The sequence below is a fragment of the Leucoraja erinacea genome, chromosome 11 (assembly GCF_028641065.1).
Source record: "Leucoraja erinacea ecotype New England chromosome 11, Leri_hhj_1, whole genome shotgun sequence".
In the NCBI taxonomy this organism is placed as follows: Eukaryota; Metazoa; Chordata; class Chondrichthyes; order Rajiformes; family Rajidae; genus Leucoraja; species Leucoraja erinaceus.
In genome coordinates this window covers 6,837,850-6,860,523 of record NC_073387.1, presented here as the reverse complement: position 1 = coordinate 6,860,523, position 22,674 = coordinate 6,837,850, and the positions used below count along the sequence as shown (strand labels likewise).

General features: G+C 39.3%; 1 protein-coding gene across 5 annotated transcripts in view; it reads right to left on the bottom strand.

The window, feature by feature from the left end:
- The window catches only part of LOC129701432 (transcription factor SOX-30-like), an 82,837-nt gene that overhangs the window by 47,284 nt on the left and 12,879 nt on the right, over positions 1-22,674 (bottom strand). For all 5 annotated transcript variants that reach the window (XM_055642607.1, XM_055642609.1, XM_055642608.1 and 2 more), the window contains exon 2: positions 5,318-5,735. In XM_055642607.1, coding sequence (XP_055498582.1) covers positions 5,318-5,735 — 418 coding nt within the window. The remainder of the gene's footprint in view (positions 1-5,317; positions 5,736-22,674) is intronic.

Here is a 22,674-nt window from a genome sequence, read left to right as displayed (position 1 = left end):
CATCTCACAGTTATCACAATTAAACTCCATCTGCCATTTTCCTGCATATTTCACCAGCACTTCAGTAACACCCTGTAGTCCTATGTTTATTCTTCATATGATCAATGACTCCATCAATTATAACATCTACTTTGCAACCTCAGTACTCATTTCCCACAGCAAACTAGTTTAACTAGATCTGGGCTATTTTAAGTATGGCTAACGATTTTAGTAACTCTGCTTGTTAATTTTTACCCCATCATTCTACAGAGATCATGGCACAATTCTCTTGGCAAAGACTCATACCAAGAAATCATTTATAATTCCAGCTATGCCTTGTGCTAATTTTATATAGATCACCTTTTTTTGTATCCCTAATTGCCTGCAGCCCTCCTCTTACTGAACTTTAGTCAATGAAAATTTTTAACATGAAATGTGTAAATAAATATGAAATTCTGAGCAAGATTATCATTGGTATTGACAATCTTAGTGTATAGTGAAAGGAGTTTTTTCTACTTTTAAGAAGTCTGCAATGGGATACAAAGACTTGTTTGTTCAAATCTTTAAAAGAAAACCTAAGTATCTTAAAGATTGATTTTATATCTAATTATCCTGCAGGGATCCTTTTCTGCTAACTATGTGACCTTCAAAATTCTATGAGCATTTCTCATGAAAGAAATTAAACATAAATTCGTAAAATTAACTTAATGTCGCACATTCTTGTAATGGGTCAAAGGTAATGGACATCATTGTGCCCAACTGCGAGATTCACGTGAATGATGACATTACTTAGCACTTGAATACAAGGAGTTGGCTTTAAGATAAGTGAGGGAATTCTAAAAGTGCTTGAAACTTTTATTCAAAATCCAACTGATACTTGTAAAATACTTGTAATTATGTTTTTTTTCCCATTCTGAATAATGGTTTTCAGGATTTGTCACACAAGAAACATATGAAATGAGCAATAACTATTGCCTAAAATATTGGAGGATTTTAACTCAAACACAAACTTAATCCATGGAATGGATCTAACCATAGAATAGTATCTGTTTAGAGCGGAAGTGTGATGTCCTCGGCTAACTTTACAAAAAGAAATTCGAAGAGATGAAGGTCTCTGTTTGCATTATTCATATATACTGTATTCCTCAAAAACAGCTGAATTTAGGACATAATACAAATCAAGTTTTATATTGCCAGCAAGGCACATAGAATCATATAGTATGAATAAGTTTATTTATTTATTGGCCAAGTATGTACACATACAAGGAATTTGCCATGGTGCTCCGCTCGCAAGTAACAACACGACATACAGTAATCAATTACGAATAAAATATAAAACATTAAAACATTAAGAATAAAACATTATAGTTTAAACATGTGAAGAAAATAAAATAGCAGAGCAAAAGGAGGCTACAGACTTTTGGTTATTGAGTAGCGCCACTGCTCGTGGAAAAAAAGCTGTTTTTATATCTGGCTGTGGTGGCTTTGACAGTCCGGAGTCGCCTTCCAGAGGGAAGTGCGTCAAAGAGTTTGTGGCGAGGGTGAGAGGGGTCAGAGATGATCTTACCCACTAGCTTCCTTCCTGGCCCTTGCAGTGTACAGTTCGTCACAGGTCCTTTGGCCAACTGAGACAACGCTAATCATGAAGTACTCTAAAATAATCCCATTATTATTATTTCTACCACATTCAATTCCCCTAACATTCTACTACTCATCTGCACACTAAGGTGTAATTTACATTGATTAATCAATATATCAGCCAATACATCTTTGGGATATGGGAAGAAACAGGAGCACCTAGAAAAAACCCTTGAGGTCACAGGAATAATACGGAAACTTCAGTCAGCACCTAAAGTTCAGGACTGAACCCAGATCACTGGGACTGTGAGGTAACAGCTCGCCTAGCTGCCCCACTGTGTCTTCCACTTATTTTGAGTAAATTAAGTCGAAACAAGATGTCAGTACATCTACCTTTAAATGCAAAATTCTAGAAATTGCTGCAAAGTATAATCTTTTTCTTCACCAAAATTAATCTCAGACTGAAGTAATAATAAGGATACTTACTTGTATTAACCCAGTGAACATACCAGAGAATTTTAGCCTTTTTGTCTTTTTTTTGTTATTTTTTATTGTGTTTTAAGTTTGTGTTAATGTTCTCTGCTTTGTTTTATGTGTGGGATGGGGGCGGGTGGTCGTGGGAAACTTTTTTTCAATTTCTTACCTTGCCGGAGATGTGATTGTTTTCCTGATCGTATCTCCGGTCGCTCTGCGGCCTAACATCATGAAGCTGGCGGCCTTGCTCGGGACTGACTTTGAGCCCCACCGCGGGGACGTGGACTTACCATCGGAGCTGATCCCTTGACTGGGATCGACGCTCCAACTGTGGATTTCACCATCGAGGAACTCGCTGTCTCAGGTAGAGACCGATGTCGGGAGCTCCAAACAACGCAGAAGGTTTTGAACAGCCCCGGGTCAGAACAGCCCGGCGTGGGGGAGCTGAGATTCCTCCCTGATGAAGGTGTTTGATCGCCCTGATGCGAGGGCCCAAACGGCGCCGGCGACGGGAAGCCACGATCACTCCATTAACGGAAGACTCAAGGCCCCCGACCGCGGGAGAACAAAGAAGGGAAAAGATTTTTTTCATCTTCCATTACAGTGATGAATGTGGAGGAGTCACTGTGGTGGATATTCATGTTAAAATGTATTTTGTGTGTTTTGTTGCTTTTTATTGGTATGACTATGGCAAATCAAATTCCTCATCTGTTGCAAAACATACTTGGCTAAGTATGATTATGATTTTTGGTTACTTTTTACAAGATTTAAGTGTAATATATACTTTCTGGTTTTGACTTTCTTCGTTGGTGAAAATTCCTCAGTCTGACTAGTTGAAGAGCCTCGCCATCCTTGCTTGTCCACAGACATTAGAAATGCTCTGTATGAGGCATGATTCTGGATAATAGGTCATTGCTTAAAAGCCCATTAAAACATTGGCACTCATGGACAACGCCACCAACACCTCCTAATTAAAGGAGAGTGCTAATGGCTTGAAGAAAGCTGCATCATTTCTCCCTCATGAGGGGAGTTTAGGCAAAAACGGGAAAGCAGACTATTATCTAAATGGTGGCCGATTGGGAAAGGGGGAGATGCAGCGAGACCTGGGTGTCATGGTACACCAGTCATTGAAGGTAGGCATGCAGGTGCAAGCAGGCAGTAAAGAAAGCGAATGGTATGTTAGCTTTCATTGCAAAAGGATTTGAGTATAGGAGCAGGGAGGTTCTACTGCAGTTGTACAGGGTCTTGGTGAGACCACACCTGGAGTATTGCGTACAGTTTTGGTCTCCAAATCTGAGGAAGGACATTATTGCCATAGAGGGAGTGCAGAGACGGTTCACCAGACTGATTCCTGGGATGTCAGGACTGTCTTATGAAGAAAGACTGGATAGACTTGGTTTATACTCTCTAGAATTTAGAAGATTGAGAGGGGATCTTATAGAAACTTACAAAATTCTTAAGGGGTTGGACAGGCTAGATGCAGGAAGATTGTTCCCGATGTTGGGGAAGTCCAGGACAAGGGGTCACAGCTTAAGGATAAGGGGGAAATCCTTTAAAACCGAGATGAGAAGAACTTTTTTCACACACAGAGTGGTGAATCTCTGGAACTCTCTGCCACAGAGGGTAGCTGAGGCCAGTTCATTGGCTATATTTAAGAGGAAGTTAGATGTGGCCCTTGTGGCTAAGGGGATCAGGGGGTATGGAGAGAAGGCAGGTACGGGATACTGATTTGGATGATCAGCCATGATCATATTGAATGGCGGTGCAGGCTCGAAGGGCCGAATGGCCTACTCCTGCACCTAATTTCTATGTTTCTATGTTTACTCACAGTTTCAGTTAGGACCTGCAGAAGCAGCTAGGTATTATTAGGAAATGTGGGATGCTGTAGCAAGTCTTTCACTCACGTTCTTTCTTCCCTCCCCCTTCCCAATTCCCCCACCCCCAAAACCTTCACAGTGTAACTAAAACAAGATCTTAAACAAACTGCTCTTGTTAACTTGCACATTAATTCTCCCCTTCTTCCATCTCGAGCAAATTATATTGCACACTGCAGAGCACCATATTCTGTTTGTTGAACACTCCAAGGCAGTGGGAGAAAGCTTATTTCCAGCAGCCCTAATGTGGTCTTCACTAAGGTCCTTAATAGTGATGAAGTTGTCCTTGTACAGCTGGTCAGCTGGTGAGTTTGGAACTCTGAGCAGAGTAAGCAAGGATAATATGGTTCATGAAAGCCAAGGGGATCACCTTTAATTTGGTGATTTTGCTTGATGTGCCTATGTTTTTTATGACTCTTCAGCAAAGGTCATAATTGGATTCCAAAACTATTTAGTTTAGTTAGGGATGAAACATTAGGCCTGCAATTGATGCCAGGAAATAATGAGTTGTGAATGGGTGAATTAGACATAGAATCCTAGACATAGAAGTCCATTCCAATCTCCTGGTTAGCAAGATTCCACCTTAAAATGATCACTGGCATGATCTCTCTTGGGCAAAAAAAAAGACAAATGTGCTGGAGTAACTCAGCGGGTCAGCTAACATCTCTGGAGAACATGGATAGGTGATGTCTTGGGTTGGGACTCTTCTTTAAACTGATTGTGGGGCAGTGGAGGTAAAGAAAGCTGGAAGGGAAGAGGGGCCGGACAAAGCCTGGCAAGGATTAGGTAGGTTCAAAGAGTGTTTGGTTTAGACAGATGATTGGACAAAGGCCAGAGATGAAAAGACAGATGGTATTGAAGAGTCACACAAAAGGATTTAAGAGTTGGGAATTGCGAAGCTTGAGAAAGGAATGTAAATGGAACGGGAAGGAAGAAATAGGTGGGGCACAGGGGGAGAAAACTCTTGGGCAAAATTATTTTTATATGCAATTTATTCATGAATCTTGGGCATGGATGAATCAAATTCTTTGGCTTGTATGGTCTCCAACATGTTTGGTCCCTTCGTATATCTACACGTTAGAAAACAATCTATCTCCGAAATATTTTTAATTGTTTAAATAAATATTGGTATGTCACCAGCAAAACAATTTTTTAAAATAATTATTAAATAAGATTATTGGTGTAATTATTGTCTATGTGTCTTAAAATACCAAATCAAACCCTGCCACGCTTACACAACTTGACTTTGGAGTGCTATACAATAGCTACTGTTACAGGTCCCATGGAGATTTACTGTTGGAAATATGTTGCTTAGCATATAAATAATACCAGGACTACACTGAACTCAAATAGGGTTTGTCAGAAGACAAATTATTTTTTTCTTAAATATAGATAAAGACTTCTAGAAGTACCTGCTTCAGTAGGAGGTACAGTAAGAGGAACATTGATAGTGTTGATCTTCAAGGATGGGTCCACTTGTGTCTGTAGCCTAATGTCGCCCAAATTGTTTGATGCTAGTGATCCAGATAATTTGGCAAATTTGACCACATCGCAAGTGGAAGTTGAACCTTGAAGCTGAAGTTTAATTCCAGGTGGAAGTGGGTGCAAAGTTATTGGAAGTTTCAGATCTGTATGTTGTGACCCATCAGTTCCATTCAGATCCTTTAAGAACAATAAATCTTTAGTCTGCTGAGTTCCCCTGTTGGAACCAGAAGGTTTATAATGGTCATCATCTTCTATTTTTATCTTTTCAGTCATATGTTGGCCAGCAATATTTTGATCACCATAATCCTTTCTTGAGCTTAACCCTGAAACATATTTATTTTCACTCTGAAAAAGAAATGGAAAATGTTAAGGAGAAAATCTGAATTTTTATAATAATTTGTATGTTATCTTATTACTTAATGCCGCCTTACGACTTGATTTGTAAAATCCTTTTCTCTGGAGTAGAGAGCATTGATGACTTCCCTGATCAGAAGATTCTGGATTTTATTCCTTGGCTGCATTGTAGGAGCTAAGTGAGTCAATAGGGGTTGATATCAAAATCGCAGGTTTCAACAGGAAAAAAAGTTAAATCGGAATCTTTCCTCCTGATTATTTTTCTTGGAAACTGCAAATGCATAAATGTTTTGATAAGAGCACAAACAGACACAGCTAATGAAATGACTCCCGGTTGAATCATTTCCTATGATTCACAGTTGACATTTTCACATTCAGAATATCCATGGGACTGTTTTCCAGCATGAGGTGGTATAACCAGGAAGGGGAAAAAGCACATAGAACATCATAAAACAGGAAATTTCTCTTTCCTGTTAGCTAAAACAATTAATCTAATAAGGGAAGCAATGTTAGTTGACCCCAAAGGTGCAAAATCTATTTTCCTGAGGGATGAGAAATTCACAACATCATAAAAGAGGGAACAAAATTTGGTATTGGTCAGATGTGTTATTTGTATTGCTTTTTCTTACATATATGTCAACACTGGAGAAAAATGTGTCTACTTATTTCAAAAGTGGTGAACAAGATTTTCGGAATTACATCTTATCCGCTACTTTGTTCAATATAATCATCAATATCAAAGTCCAGGGATGCTTTAAGAGATGCTAATACGTGAGGTGTGAACACAGTTTTAAGTTTTCTTTATAAAACAAAATTATTTTATGAAAGCTTTTTGTTTTCTTTAACCAAGTTAGTCTCACTATTCCAAAAGCTAATCAAGCATGGTATATCCGACCCTATTCGAACAATTGTGCTTTACTGTTATTGACATGATGATTTCACATTGATTTACTAATAATTTTTTGCACATAAGATTTTTTGCCCTATTCCTAAATGAATATTAGTTGAACTTTTTAAGGGGTTTAATCAACTTTGTAATAATATTCATTAGTTATTAGTTGAGCGCCCAGAGAACTACAGAGACAATAGAAATCTATTTAAGGATTATCAGGGAAGAGTTTGAGTTTCTTTGTGCTTTTTATGCTAGAAATATCAGCATTCAGAAATGGTCAACTTAATTTTGCTCTAACAAAGACAGTGTGAAAAAATTATTCACACAAGTAGAAAAATAGACAAGTAGTCTATTTTTAAATGCTGTGAGATTGAAAGGTGTTGGCGTTCAGAGGGCTGGTATACAAATCTTTGAATATTAGTTGGAAGTGCAGCATGCCATAAGGAAAGAATACATTAGTTAATCATTGCTGCAAAAGGATTTAAGTACAAGGAGCCTCACAACATTTTTTATATAGTTTAGTTAAGCTACATCTAGAGCCCCTGGAAGTGAAACAAATGTTCACCAGATTGCATCCAAGTGGAGAGTAGCAGGGAGCAGGTTTGTCTTTGGACAAACAATAAAGAAGACTGAGACTATATTCACTTTAGTTTTGAAGGATGACTGATGATCTCCCTGAAACATTCAACATTCTTACATGCTTGTCAAGGTACACAAAAGAATGTTTCCACTGGCAGGGATGTGTAGAACTAGGGTCACTGGCTCAAAATAAGGGGATGGCCACTGAACTGAAAATAAATGTTCATGCAGATGGTGGTATATCCTTTGAATTCTCCATCTAAGAGAGTTATAGACCAGGCGCTGAGTATTTAAGGCAGAGATTAATATATTATTGATATTAAGATAATAAAGAAAAGTGGTGCTGAAGAAATCTATAATCTATAATCTGTACGGAATGTGAGTGTAATAGTCTTCACTTGCTTCTAAATCTTATGTTCCTATGTACTGGAGAACGCTATATTATAATCAGTGGAAAAACACTTCCATATTCATAAACAAGGTGCAGTAGGAACACAGAAGGCCATACAGCATCTTTGGAGGGAAATGGACAGATAATGTTTTGAATTGGGACCTTTCTTCAGACAGATGGAGTAGAGAAGAATTGCTGGTAAGGAGAGGCGAGGGGAGGGGTAGGGCAAGAACTGGCAATTGATAGATGATAAACAAGGTATACTCTCACAAAAGTCTTTATCATCAAGCAAAAGCAGGAAATATAGGGACAATAGCAGTAGTGAATACAACAATACAACGCATTCATTCTACAATGGATTCCAATAATTTCTTGTAGATCAATGATCAAGTGTGCAGACATAGACCAGCAGGCCAATGCAATGTAAATGTATTGTCGTGAAGGTTTGAATGGTGCAGGCCTTGCATTGCATCTTGTATATTTAAATAAAGCCTCATCTGAACACCACCTTGGAATTCAATTTAAATCATACCTCAAAAATTCAGGAATTATCTGGAGTTATGTTTTTTTTTGTTTTGAAACTTGCCCTGAAATTTGTTAAATGTAATTGTGTGGCAAAAAAATAGTAACGGTTCCAATTCCTGTACTTGTTAACTTTCCATGAGAAAGTAGTGTAATTGGAGAATGCAAGTGTAAAAACTATGTACTACATCTGCTGTGTGTGACATATACAGGCTCTTCAAGTGGATTAGTTTACGTCAGTGGCAAATAGGTAGGCTGCAATGTCTTAAATTTAAAATCCCTCCACCACTCATCTCATATGCCCAAAATTGCCAAAGTTTCCTCAGAGACCTTCAAAACTATGAATTTTACCATCTAAATATAGTACAGCACCGCCGTCATCTTGAGGTTTCCTTCCAAGTTAATCACCATCCAAATGTGGGTCTACGTCCCTCCACTCTCAATGGGGCCAAATTCTGAAATTCCCAATCTATAAACATTGTGGGAACTCTTCACTATAAGAATTGCAAAATTCAAGATGGCTGACCAGAAGAGAATGGCAGGGAATGATAGACTTGATAAGACTTATATTCCTCGCTCATCTATAGTTCAAGTTCAAGTGAGTTTATTGTCATGTGTCCCTGTATAGGACAATGAAATTCTTGCTTTGCTTAAGCACACAGAACATAGTAGGCATTTACTACAAAACAGATAAGTGTGTCCATATACCATGATATAAATATATACCAAATATAGAATATAGACCAAATATAGACCAAATCTAAATGTCAAGGCATATGATGCATGACTGTTACATTTCAACTTTTTTTTTTAGTTTTCTATTCATTAGAATTCATGCAATCCTGGAGTTAGATGCAGGTATTGGTGATTATAGATAAGCCAGCGGTAGTACAGTATATAACATAGTATATATGGTGCTGGTTTTTTATACTCACTTGTTATAAACTGTAATTAGTAAATAGTTGGTATTAGAACAAGAAGACTAGCCAAATAATCTTAACATCCTCACCTCCACCACCACCACCCCAACTACATGCACCCCTTCCCCCAAATATTTCTATTATTGTAGAAAACCATTTCTGGAATTATATTTTAGTAAGAATAATCTGCAGACATTTGTTATGGAACATATTCTTTTAAAAATAAACAAAGTAGGCTTTAAAGGAAGAATATTTGCTTTAAAATAGAATAATATTCAACTTCTTTGAACTTCATTGAATATGGTATTAGGTCATCTTATCCAACTAGATTCCATAACTTTACAATACCAACTACTTCTGTCACATATATACAATAACCATTACGATATTTTATATACAACCCCTAAATGCAGGCAAATGTTATTAATCCACAAAGATTTGTGTTTTTATAAATTTAATGTGCATGCTAATCCTAATTCTTGAAAGGCATTTGTTAAAAAGTTCTCACATATTGCATTATTCAAACCCATTTAAGCCAAATCTTAAGCATCTGCACAGATGATACTGTCACTTTATTATGTAGATTCTATTGTGATCTTAGAGAAGGGAATAGTAACAGTCACTGATCTGTATTGCTTAAGTAGACATTCAAAATATAAGCATCAAATTAAAAAAATGATATTTCAGTTTAAACTCAAGTATTCAAGAGAAAATCTCCCAAATGGAGGTACCTTCCACAGGATTGACACAAACAAAAAAAAAGATCAGTGGTTTGCCTTCACTTGCCTGACCACAATCAGAGACGATGAAGGTTGAATCTAGTCACATGTGCCAAATATAGTTTAATAAGGAGACCACATTGCACAGACTGAACCAAAAACACTGACAGGAGTAAACTGTGATTTCTTTTTGCAACCTGACTTAGCTGCCTTATCAGACAACTGAGCCAATGGTATGCTGAATGCAAGTACAAATCCAGAACTCCTGCTCTACATCATGCCAAGATGTCGCCATTTCTATCTCCATAGAGCCAACTGAAGGTTACCTTCAGAGAAATGTAGGGGCACCATTCCGTGGCACTCTGATCGTTGTGCCATTCATCCTGAAAATGATCCTGTGGAGGGTATCTCTAATGAAGATTTCTCCCAAAGCTCCACAGATTGGTGCAAATGTAATCTGTAAATAAAGAAGCACGGAATGAGAAAAGGCCCTTCTGGCCATCAATGCTGTTTCTTTTATGGATCCCAAATGCAATTGCTTCAAGGAGTGCTCTGCTAATCTCTCTGTGGATTCCAACACCAGTCAAGAAAACCTCAAGATAATTTGTCTACAAATTTCAATCCAACTTCTGGTCGGATATTGATCTAGCATATTTTCAAGTTACTTGTATTAGAAATCAGTTCCACGTATTCTCTATTTTTTAGAAAAGCAATTTTCCTTTAATTTAGCATTTGCTAAGCTATATCCACATTGGGTAGCCTGCTTTCCTCTTCAGATGCTCCCCGATTTACAATGCTTCGACTTACGATATTTCGACTTTACGATGGTGCAAACGCTCGGCAATGGCAACGAGCCGCACGTCACTTCCGATCACGTGATCGCATTGTATTAAATGCGTTTTCGACTTGCGATATTTTCGATTTACGATGGATTTATGGCAACGTAACCCCATTGTATGTCGAGGAGACACCAATCTTTATTTCTCCAGGATCTAAGTGTTGCAATTATCCTTGCTACTATTCCCAGAATTCTTCCCAATGCATCAATGTCCACTTGAATACGGTGTAGCATGTAATAGTAAACTCAGAGGTCCCTCACAATTACAGTTAACAAATTTCAGGGCAAGTTTCAAAACAAAAAAAAAAGAACTCTAGTTAATTCCTGAATTTCTGAGGTATGGTTTAAATTGAATTCCAAGGTGGTGTTCAGGTGAGGCTTTATTTAAATAGGCTAATCCGGAAAATTAAGATGCATGGAATCCCATTCATAGAAGACAGTGCGTTGTGGTGGAAATATGTTACTTTGGCTGGAGATCCATGACCCATAGAGTTCCGCAGGGATCTGTACTGGGACATCTGTTATTTGTGACCTATGCAAACAACACAAATGTAGACTGGTTAGTTAGCAAATGATACCAATATTAACAGAGCTGTGGGTATTCTGGCATACTGGTATGCCCTCTTCTAGACTCTGCAAATAAAATGGGACAATAGGGTCTCAGCCCCATTTGGGGTTAGCAATGGTGTCAGACACTGGGGGATTTTGTCCCCAGTCTTTTTAATCTCTACTATATTGATGATCTGTCCAAGCAATTGAAAGCCTGTAATACTGGGTGCATGATTGGTAATACTCTAATGAACCATATTATGTATACAGATGATCTTGTGATCTTTAGCCCATCTAGCGCTGGTCTCCAGCAGCTCCTTACTATATATTTTGTGTATGATGTGGAACATGATATTAAATATAATGCTGGTAAGAATGCTGTTATGATCTGTAGAATCAAAGAGGATAAATGTCTACAATTTCCCGATTTTAAATTGTCTGATAATAATCGTAGTGTCTGTAATAAGGTAAAATATCTTGGGACATTTTACTACAGAACAAATGACAGATGATGAGGATATTTATAGCCATCGCCGTATGATGTATGCACAAGCAAACATTCTCTTACACAAGTTTAGTGCGGGTACAGATGGAGTGAAGATGTCTCTGTTCAGAGCTTATTGTACACCACTCTATACTGCACACTTGTGGTCAAACTACAGAAAAGCAAGTTTACAGAGACTTAAAGTAGCTTATAATGATGCCATGAGAATATTCATTAAAAGACCTAGATGGTGTAATGCAAGTGAAATGTTTGTGGCTGCAAGAGTCAATACTTTACAAACTGCCTTAAGAAATCTTATGTATAAATGTATTTGCCGGATTAATGACTCTGAAAATGAAATAATCTGGGCCTTAACAAACATAAGATTTAGCACTACACGCTACCAATCCCAGCTGTGGAGACATTGGTATAGTTGTCTTGTTGTAGGACATCGATTTTTTAAATTCTTGATCTTAAACCATGTATTGTGCTTTTGTATGTAATTTATTGTGCTTTTGGAAGTAATTTACTGTGCTTTTATATGTAATTTATTGTGCCTTTGTATGCAATTTATTTCATGTAATGTCTTGTCTTGTATCTGGACCATGAGTCTGTAATAAAAATAAAGTGAGTAAGTGAAGAAGAAGGTTGTCAAAATATATAATGGGACGTAGAGCAGCTACAAAAATGGGTGGAGAAATGGCAAATGGAGTTTAATCTGAGTAAGCACAAGGCATTGCACTTTGGGAGGTTGAATGTTAATGGGAGACCTTAACAGCATTGATATACATAAGGATCTTGGGATCCAAGTCCATAGCTCCCTGAAAATGGTAACAAAAGTAGATAGAGTGGTAAAGAAGGCATGTGGTATACTTGACTTCATAGGTTGGAGCACTGAGTATAAAGGGCTTGTCCCACTTGGATGTCATTTGCGCGTCGTCGAACGTGATGCGAGCATGGTGCGTGGTGATGTAGGCAATAACGCGCGGTTGCTCGCGGCGCCCCAGGAGTTTGGAATTCACAAAATCTTCACGCGCAAATTACGCCGAAATGCGACAGGCCCTTAAGAGTCAGGAAGTCACGCTACAGCTTTATATGACTTTGGTTAAGGAGCAATTGGAGCACCGTGTGCAGATCTGGTCGCTCCCTTATAGAAAGTTGCTCCATTATGGAAAATACGTGGAGGCTTTGGAGAGGGTGTAGAAAGGTTTCCCAAAAGGCTACTTGGATTAGCGAATATTAGGTGGAAGGAGAGGTAGGACAAATCTACATTGTTTTCTCTGGAAAAAGAAGGAAGAGGGAAGATCTGTTGGAAGTATCTGAAATTATGACAGGCAAAGATAGGGTAGACAGTTGGAACCTTTTTGCCAGGATTCAAATGTCAAAGACGAGAAGGTATAGCTTTGTAAACATTCTCATAGATGATAGGGGCAAAGTTTAGGGGAGATGTGTGAGGTTCATTTTTTCTTTACGCAGAGAATGGTGGGTGCCTGGTACATGCTGCCAGGGGTGGTGGTGGAGGCAGATAGGATAGTGGTATTTAAGAGGCGTTTGGATAGACACATGCATATGCAGGGAATGGTAGGATATGGATCACATGCGGGCAAAGAAGATTAGATTAATCAATTTTGGTATGGACATTGTGGGCCAAAGGACCTGCTCCTGTGATGTGCTGTTCTACGTAACTCAGTGAATACAGAGTTAAAAAAAATTCATAATCAATTTAAACCCCCGTGTGTTGGGATATTCTATTAATAACAATCTGACATTGACTAAAATGATTATTAATCATAAAGCTAAACTTACATTTCATTAATGGAAACCCATTTCTTGTCCATTTTATGTTTCTTGGTTTCCATTGCGCATTACCTTATGCCTAATCATATAAAACCTATTGCCCATTAGCTTAACCAATTCTAGTTGCACAATTATCAATCACTTAGTTCAGTTTGTTTGCATACATTAACAAAGCTAAAGGCAAAGTCAACAAGGTACAATATTGAATTTGAAAATTGCTGGAGAGTAGATATGATAAATCTAGTAGTCGGCTTATTGTGGAAAAAAATTGTTTGAAAAATGGTCTGTGCATGGAAAGAGCACAGAAGAAGGAATTTGATACCTCTGATTGCCTGAGAAAGACTAAATTATGAAAATGTTTGCATTAGTATAAAGTTGTTTGAGAGGTCCTCCTATTGGTGCCATGGTAGAATAGCGGCTTGCTTTTTGATCACAAATCTGGAAGCAAGTAGGGGGATAAAACGGATAAAGCGATGAGTGTATGGAGGTGGGGGAAAGGAGACTGGGGCAGTGAGACACGGTAGGAGAAATGAGTGCGCATGAACCAAGTCTGCATTTCCAGAATGGGGCAGGTCAGGACTTTGATGGTCAAGAGATGGTAGTGTTGTCAACAAAATTAATGTTTCACACATTGTTCTTTTGCTGACAATGAAATAATTGAAAGAGATTGAGAGTTGAGAGTTCTAGTCAGTTCAGATGACAACATTTGCTGGAAGAGATTCTCAAGTTGGATTGTCAAGCTTGGGATGATAGGCAGATATGAGGTGATTAATGGATGGGTGGAATAAGTGACCTGGGCAAGAGTGAAAAGGAGACAAAAGGAGATAAGGAAATGTAAAGCTAGAGGGAAGGGGACAGGGAGGAGGGGAAAGAGGAGTGATAAAAGAAAAATATGGCACTCTGGGATGAGGTATGACCCCCCACCCTGGTGAATTCTCCAACTTCAATTAGTACCCCTGCTGCTAACCCCCACCCTTTCCCTACTCCTTCATCTCCACCTGTTATGTACACATTTCTCACACCATCTCTCACCATCCAATTCACCCAGCTCCTATCCCCTCCTTCATATGCTCACCTCCCACCTTGAATTCCATATTTCTCTGTCATCCCTACTCTTTCTTCTCCCCCTGCCTCCTTCCACTCATATCCCTACCTCCAGCCTTACTTTTCACTTATCTCCTTTACATTTCTGACAGCATTTTGCATCCTATTCACCTCTAGCCTTTGCCTGTTACCACACCCATCTGCCAATCCTCCCCCTCTCTGGTATCAAACTATCACTTACCAGGCTTTGTCCCACCCCACCACTCTTTTCCGGCTGTTACCTCCCTCAGTGCGGCCCTGACCTCACATCTACCTCATTGGAGACCTTAATCAAACTTTATCTTGCACTAAATGTTGTACCCTTTATCCTGGCACTGTGCACAGCTTGATTGTAATCATGTATAATCTTTTCTTTGACTGAATAGCACGTAAACAAAAGCTTTTCACTGTACCTCAGTACACATGATAATAATGAATGAAACTATTCCATTGGCCTGGAGAAGGGTCCCGACTCAAAGTGTCACCTGTCCATTCCCTGATGCTGCCTGACCCATAGTTACTCCAGCACTTTGCTTCTTTTAAACAGGATTAGAACTTTTGTCAACAACCCTGTGGTAAATTACTTCACAGCAAATGATGCCAGACTGTCAAATGGTTTAATAATGTCTGTGGTTAAACCAAACCAAATCGCAGAAGTTTTTAGGAAGAGAAAATTAGGTATGATAATCATACAACATGTGTTTCAAAATCCAGAGCATGTACCAAGTCCTACTTTGATTCAAACTTATTTTTTGTCCAATGTCCAATGCATAGCCTTTTAACAGAAATATATATGTGTGTGACATTATTTCTATGATGATTGTGTTTTCTTTTGCCTCATGTATTTTCAGTTGCCAGTCATATGAGTGACCACATCTTTCTGCTTTAAATATTTTGTCAACACTGTTTTGTTTTCTAAATGTTTTCTCAATAAATTCAATTTTTATTGCTTCATCTCTGCTTTAGAATCTCCAGAAATGGCATTCTCTTCAATCATCAGCTCCCCATCTCTAACAGACTGTTATTTTCTGTCCCCCAAGGACTTTGGGCTTCCTTTCCAACACATGTTTTTTTTTGGAAGTACATTGACAGATGCAGGATCATTTCCACATGTAAGTGTTTGACATTGCGTTCTGTATTAGGCATCTCTATGCAGTTTTTTTAGTTTTTAGGTATCCAATCTTTGACACAAAACCATTTATTACAAATAAATCGTGCCTGAACTAAATGTGTCATCTTTGCTGCTCACTATAAATTTCAACTGTAATCACTTTCTCCATCACACATCCAGTAAATAAAATATATGACCCGAGCTAAGCTCCTGATTGCAAATCCCCTTTCATAGATTGGGTTCTTCCAACACTGTAACATTACTCATCTCCACGCTGCCCATCATTTTATTTTTATTATGTATATACAGTATTTGATTATTCTCATACTTATTATCTTCTAATTTCCATAAAAGTCAGCAAAAATGTTATTCATGTACAAGTCTTCCTTTGACTATCATTCATGTTCTTGCTGTTTTCCAGCAGCCTGTAATATGACAATCCCATCCTTGTTTTTGAAATCTTCTACAGCCCACTTGTGCGATTAATAAAAATCCCTCACATTCTCTAGACCCATGATATGCTCCTATTCTACATATGTACCTTACCTTTTCTCTATTATCCATGTACATACTTCGGACAGTATAGATACCATCCATTTGGCCCAACTCATCCATGCCTATCAAGATGCCAGTACGTTAGTCCAATCTGCCCGCATTTAACCATATAACAATTACAGCACAGAAACAGGCCATCTCGGCCCTACAAGTCCGTGCTGAACACTTATTTTCCCCTTGTCCCATCTACCTGCACTCAGACCATAACCCTCCATTCCTTTCCCATCCATATACCTATCCAATTTATTTTTAAATGATAAAATCGAACCTGCCTCCACCACTTCCACTGGAAGCCCATTCCACACAGCTACCACTCTCTGAGTAAAGAACTTCCCCCTCATGTTACCCCTAAACTTCTGTCCCTTAATTCTGAAGTCATGTCCTCTTGTTTGAATCTTCCCTACTCTCATTGGGAAAAGCTTATCCACGTCAATTCTGTCTATCCCTCTCATCACTTTAAAGACCTCTATCAAGTCCCCCCTTAACCCTCTGCGCTCCAAAGAATAAAGGCCTAACTTGTTCAACCTTTCTCTGTAACTTAGTTGCTGAAACCCAGGCAACATTCTAGTAAATCTCCTCAGTACTCTCTCTATTTTGTTGACATCCTTCCTATAATTGGGCGAGCAAAATTGTACACCATACTCCAGAATTGGTCTCACCAATGCCTTGTACAATTTTAACATTACATCCCAACTTCTATACTTTTGACCCATATCCCTCAAAACCTCATCAATGTAAATGTCAAAAGTTTTTTAAATGTTATATATTTGTATCTGTCATGATCACTTCCTCTGGCAGCTCATTCCATATATGTACCATCCTCTGTATGAAAAAGTTGCCCTCATATCCCTATTAAATCTTTTCCCTCTCAACTTAAACCTTTGCCCTCTAGTTTTTAATTATCTGACCCTGGGTAAAATATGGTATGTATTCCCTGTCTATGCCCCACCGTGATTTTAAGTTCAGTAAGATCACCCTTATTATCCAAGGAATAAAGTCCTAGCCTGCCTAATCCCTCCCGATAACTCAGCCTCTCAAGTTGTGGGACCATTCTCGAAAATCCTTTCCGCACACTTACCAGCTTACTGGCATCTTTCCTGCAGCAGAGTGACCAAAGCTGAATGCAATATTCTAAGTGATACTCACATAAAAATTGAGAAGTTACCACCGTAGATCTTACAGCCTCTTCAATGCATTTTAATAACCCATCCAGCTTTGTTAAACTATCTTATATCTCCTTTGGATCAATTTCTATTTTTTCTATTATCTCTGTGAAATGCCTCTGGATGCTATTGAGACAATGGTGTTGTTGGACTAAGAATTTAAATCATGTAATAAAAGGGGACCAAAACTGACTATTATTGCTGCAGTGACACTTCCCTTCTATAAATAAGCCCAATTAAATGTAAAAGATATCTTAAAATATTTCTCATAATATAAATATGTTATACTGCTTGATCAGTTTTTTTTTTCTACATCCTCACAGTATGAAATTATTGTAGCTGATCTGAAAATAACATATTTCTTTAGTTCTCATGTAGTCATTTCAAATTACTGTTTTACATAATCTGGAGAGAAACACTGTTGTTTGGTTTGCTATTCCAAATAATACATTATTCTGGCTAGTTAAATCTATTCTTTCCTTTCTATTTCCTTTTGTCTTTTTCCTGACATCCATGTCAAACTTTAATCATATTTGCTTTCTTTGTAGTGGTTACTTATGGGATTTGCTAACACAGGAGTATGTTTCGATTTTTTTTTATGACCTACTGCTACATAAGTATTCACATTTAATGGAATATTATGTTTTTGTACCTAAGAGAATAAAATATGCTTTTCCAACAAGATATATCACACTTTTATTTTTGCACATGATGAATATATTTAAAGAATGCATTATTCTACAAGGAGTTCATTGCAACATATGCTCAAAATCTTGGCTGGAGATTCTTCTGTCAGTGTCAACATAGTGCAGCGTTTCTCAACCTTTTTACCCTTGCGGAACTCTTGTAATAATTTTCACGTCGCAGGGAACCCCTACTTAAAAATGATTATGTATCTTTATTAAACTAACACAAATAAACATAAATATACTTCATTTTTTTAAATTCATATAACATCCGTAAACGATGGGTAAAAATTACTAAAGAACGTAGGTGAATGAGGGACTGTACCCGCACGCCAGGAAGTACAGACAGGACTGATGGAGCCTGTCTGTACTCGAGTGAGTCACTTGATACACAAATCTGTCACATGCAGCTCCTGTCCACTGACCACTAAAGGCCATTATAAACGTCGATAAATATATTCCCTTTGCTTATTATACTTTTAAATCATACTAGACCAAGTGGCACACATTCCGGGGGGGGGGGGGGGGGGGTGTTAACCACACCCACACACACACTGACCACTCCCCTTGATATTATATTAATATTATTCATTGGCTCCTTTTACCCCATCCCCGCCCTATCCACTCATGCATACACCCAACTCGCAGGCACGGCTAGAGAGGTAGGTGGCAGAGAGAGAGAGAGAGAGAGAGAGAGATAGTGGCAGGGGAAGGAGAGAGGGGGGCACAGAGAGAGGGAGGGCAGAGAGGCACAGAGAGAGGGAGGGCAGAGAGAGGGAGGGCAGAGAGAGGGAGGGCAGAGAGAGGGAGAGAGGGAGGGCAGAGAGAGGGAGGGCAGAGAGAGGGAGGGCAGAGAGAGGGAGGGCAGAGGAGAGGGAGTGCAGAGAGAGATGACCCGACCCGAGGACCCGACAGCTCAGTCCTGTCCCCTCAACGAGGGCAGAGAGGTGGGGACGTGGACTCGGCGAGCGGGGCGGCCAGCGTCCGGGGCAGGCCCGACTTGCTCGTTCTTTCTGCGTCTTTTGGAGAGGGGGCGGGCAGAGTCTTGAATAACTTGAATAACTCGTCACTCGCAGTGTGAGGAACAAGGGCACGCAGACCATTGTGATGTCATCAGCGAAAGACAGTCGTTATTAAATTCAAAGTTTTGTCAGATTTTTGAAAATTTTCAGTATAAACTTGAGAAATAAAGCATGACATTTTCAGATAAAGCAATTTCAGACTCCACGGGAAAAATCTCTACCGGAATATGTAAACTTTTTGCCATTAGCGCATCATTTTTTCGAGAAGATGCGATTATACGCAAACACACACACACAAATAAATACACAGCCAAGATCTGACTTTTAAGTATATGGATAGCAGGTTGAAGACTTTATTATAATACCCAAGAATTTTCCAAGAATATGCCGTCCTTGTATAATAAAATTACGAATATGAAATTAAACACAAAAATTACTCAAAAATGCATTTACACATAATTAGCCTATTTTTATCACGATTTCTCTCGGAACACCTAGCGAGTTCTAGCGGAACCCTAGCGCTGGTATAGTGGATAGCAACATAGATTTTTGGGGTGTTATTTATTACATCAGATGCACATCAGATAATTATGTAGAAAATGAAATATTACCAAACCTAATTGAATACAGCCCTTGCACTCAAACTAATGGGCGCTAAAATGCTGAGATTACAATGAGGTATTCACGTCTATTGTTCATTTGTAAAATATACAGAAAATTTGTAAATAAGACATAAACAGCATGCATTTTCAACAAATTGCAATATCATTTATGTCATTTTGCCACTGGTATTGGTGAAAGTGGTTAATGTACCAAAAGGTTCAATATTGAAGTTAACAGCCGATGACATTGTTGGATTAATACAAATTGAGTATAGAACAGAGAGCAAAGTTGGGCTTAAGGGTTACACATTAGACAAGCAAATGAAAGGAAATGGTGTTGTATGTAGATCAATTATTTGACAGTTATAGTGCATGATTTACATTAATGATTTTGACTTAGGTATTGAAGATACAAATTCAAAATTTGCAATGTCACACATGCTGGATATAGTAAATATTGGTCAAAATAACATTAATATATGCAGATAGGGGAAATCTAATTTTATATAGTGATTATATAACAAATCACAAAAGCAGTAACATATTTCTTCTTAGGCCCCCTTCGGTCATGGCTGAACCATGGGTGTCTCCAGGGTGCTAATCCCTATATAGACAACGCCTGTGCGTGACTTTGTTTAAAGTGGGGAGACTAGTGCACAGACAGCCCACCCCACGGCCCATGGCAGATCTGGGTCAGGATCCAGTGGCATGAAGTCCAAGATGACCGGAACATAGAACAGTGCCTGTTTGGTAGTATGGTGTCACACATGCAGATCATATAGTCCATCCAGTTGCGCTACTTGAGTGTGATGAAAGCCTCAATGGTGAGAATGCTGGGAGCACATGGAAGCAATGCATAAACAATGAAACAGCTCCTAATTATTAACCCATCAAGCCCTTCAAACTCTTCCAAATCCACTTGCTCCACCTGTGGTAGTCTGAGCAGAATTGTTAAGCCAACCCGTTGGGGTCCCTGGTCGGTCGAGGGAGGAGACACAAGACTGGAATAGAAACATACTTTGGATACTGCTTGAGAAAGTAGGAATCTTTTCTAGTTTAAGGGGTGTAAATCTGATTGAGTTATGCAGGGAATGCCAGCGGAATTATTTACAGTGAAAAGTACCATAAAAGCAAACAATAACTATTAGAGAAGAAGTTTGTGAATGGGAATTGCACTGCCAATGGACAGAAGTTCTCAATGTTTCCCTAATTCATATAAACATTCCCAACACAGTCATGTCCAATTCCTCAACTATGCCATTTCATGTGACACGTTACTCCTTTTTCCTCAAAACTTCCTTGAAATCTTCATTACTCACCTCTCCTCCCAACCTCAGTAATCTGTCAAATCCCTACAATGATTGTGGCTCCTCTAGATCTTGTCCAATTGCACAGCTAAGTGCTGAACAGTATGGCGAGTAGAATAGGATTGTAATTACAGAATTTTTTTTTTTAACGAGAATGGTAACTGTAAATTTTATTGCTACTATTGAATTTCAAGTGGCGGCATATTAACTACAGCAATTGTCTGAAAGAGTCCTTACTATATTTGTTTGATTGAAATTTGAAAGACATTATTGTAGTGAATTAATTTTATTTGTTTGTTGTGAGCTGACCTTAGCCACGAATTACATGGTTAAGTAATACGTCCTCGGTATATTGACTGTAACATGCTTACAAAACTAACACTGAGGCAAAGGAAAAATGTTCCACATGCTCTCCCTTCTTTTTGGAGAGGGGGTGCCCATAACGCTCACATTGGAAGTGCCCGTCATTTATTTTGGAAGATTGTAGTAAACTTTTATCGAGTGACAAGGTTGAAGATCTACAGTAGAGTTCGAAAATGAGGGTGATTGTATTGAAAGGATTAGACACTGAGCATACAGTTGAGAAGAAATGTCTTTATCTAGAGAGTGGTAATTTTTTTGGCATTCACTCCACAATGGATATGGAGGAACAGACTTGAATATATTCAAGATAGAGATCAATAGATTTTCATATTGTAAGGACACTAAGATATATGGGATTGGTGCAAGAAAGTGGCACTGAAGACTGCTGAGTATGCAGCAGCTGACCACAAAGTCAAAGTCAATTTTATTTGTATTATAAGCTATGAAACGGGACTTGCTGTCTCTCCCTTCGGGGGAATACGACTTTTTTGTCGTACCCCCCTTCTCTGCCTCCGTCTGCGCTGAGGCCTAATGGCGGAGCTGGCGACCACGAGGCTCCGGAGGCAGCCTTACAGGACTAGCCCTGGGCTCGCCCTGGGCTCGCTCCCGTGAAGGCGGCCCAGCTCGGGGCTGGAACTGCGCTCCCGTGAGGGGCTGTGACGCTCCCGTGAGGGCGGCCTGGCGAGGGGCTGAGACTCTCCCGTGAGGGGCTGTGGCACTCCCGTCGGAGTGGCCCAGCCCGAGGGTGGAACGGCACTCACGTGAGGGCGATCCGGCTTGGGGCTGGAACGGTGCTCCGGTGGCTGGGACGGCGTTCTGGCGGCGGTGACCTGAGTCCTGGGTTCCGCTGGACTGGAGGGCGGCAGCTTCGACCACCCCGGGCTGCGGTGTTTGAGCCGGCCCGTTTGCGGGGTTCAGTGAGCCGCGGGACTGTTTATGCCATCGCCCGGTGGGGAATCGCCTCAGTGCAGAGGGAGAAGAGGAGGGAAGAGACAGTAACCCTAAGATTTTTGCCTCCACCACAGTGAGGAGGTGCTTGGAGGACTCACTGTGGTGGATGTTAATTTGTGTTTATTGTTGTTATTATTGTATGATTGTATGTATTTTTGCAAGTGACACGAAATTTCGTTCAGACCGTAAGGTCTGAATGACAATAAAGGTATTCAATTCAATTCAATTCAATTCAATTCAATTCAAACCTAGTATGGTGAATACTGGAGTTGCATCTTAAGTATCCCAGTGGCACCACACATTGGGTTCCCTGTGCTGCCATGCTTATACAAAACATCTCTCTAAATTCGCTAAATTCTGGAGAAATCAAAAGCCAAGGATGGTAAAAATTGGTTG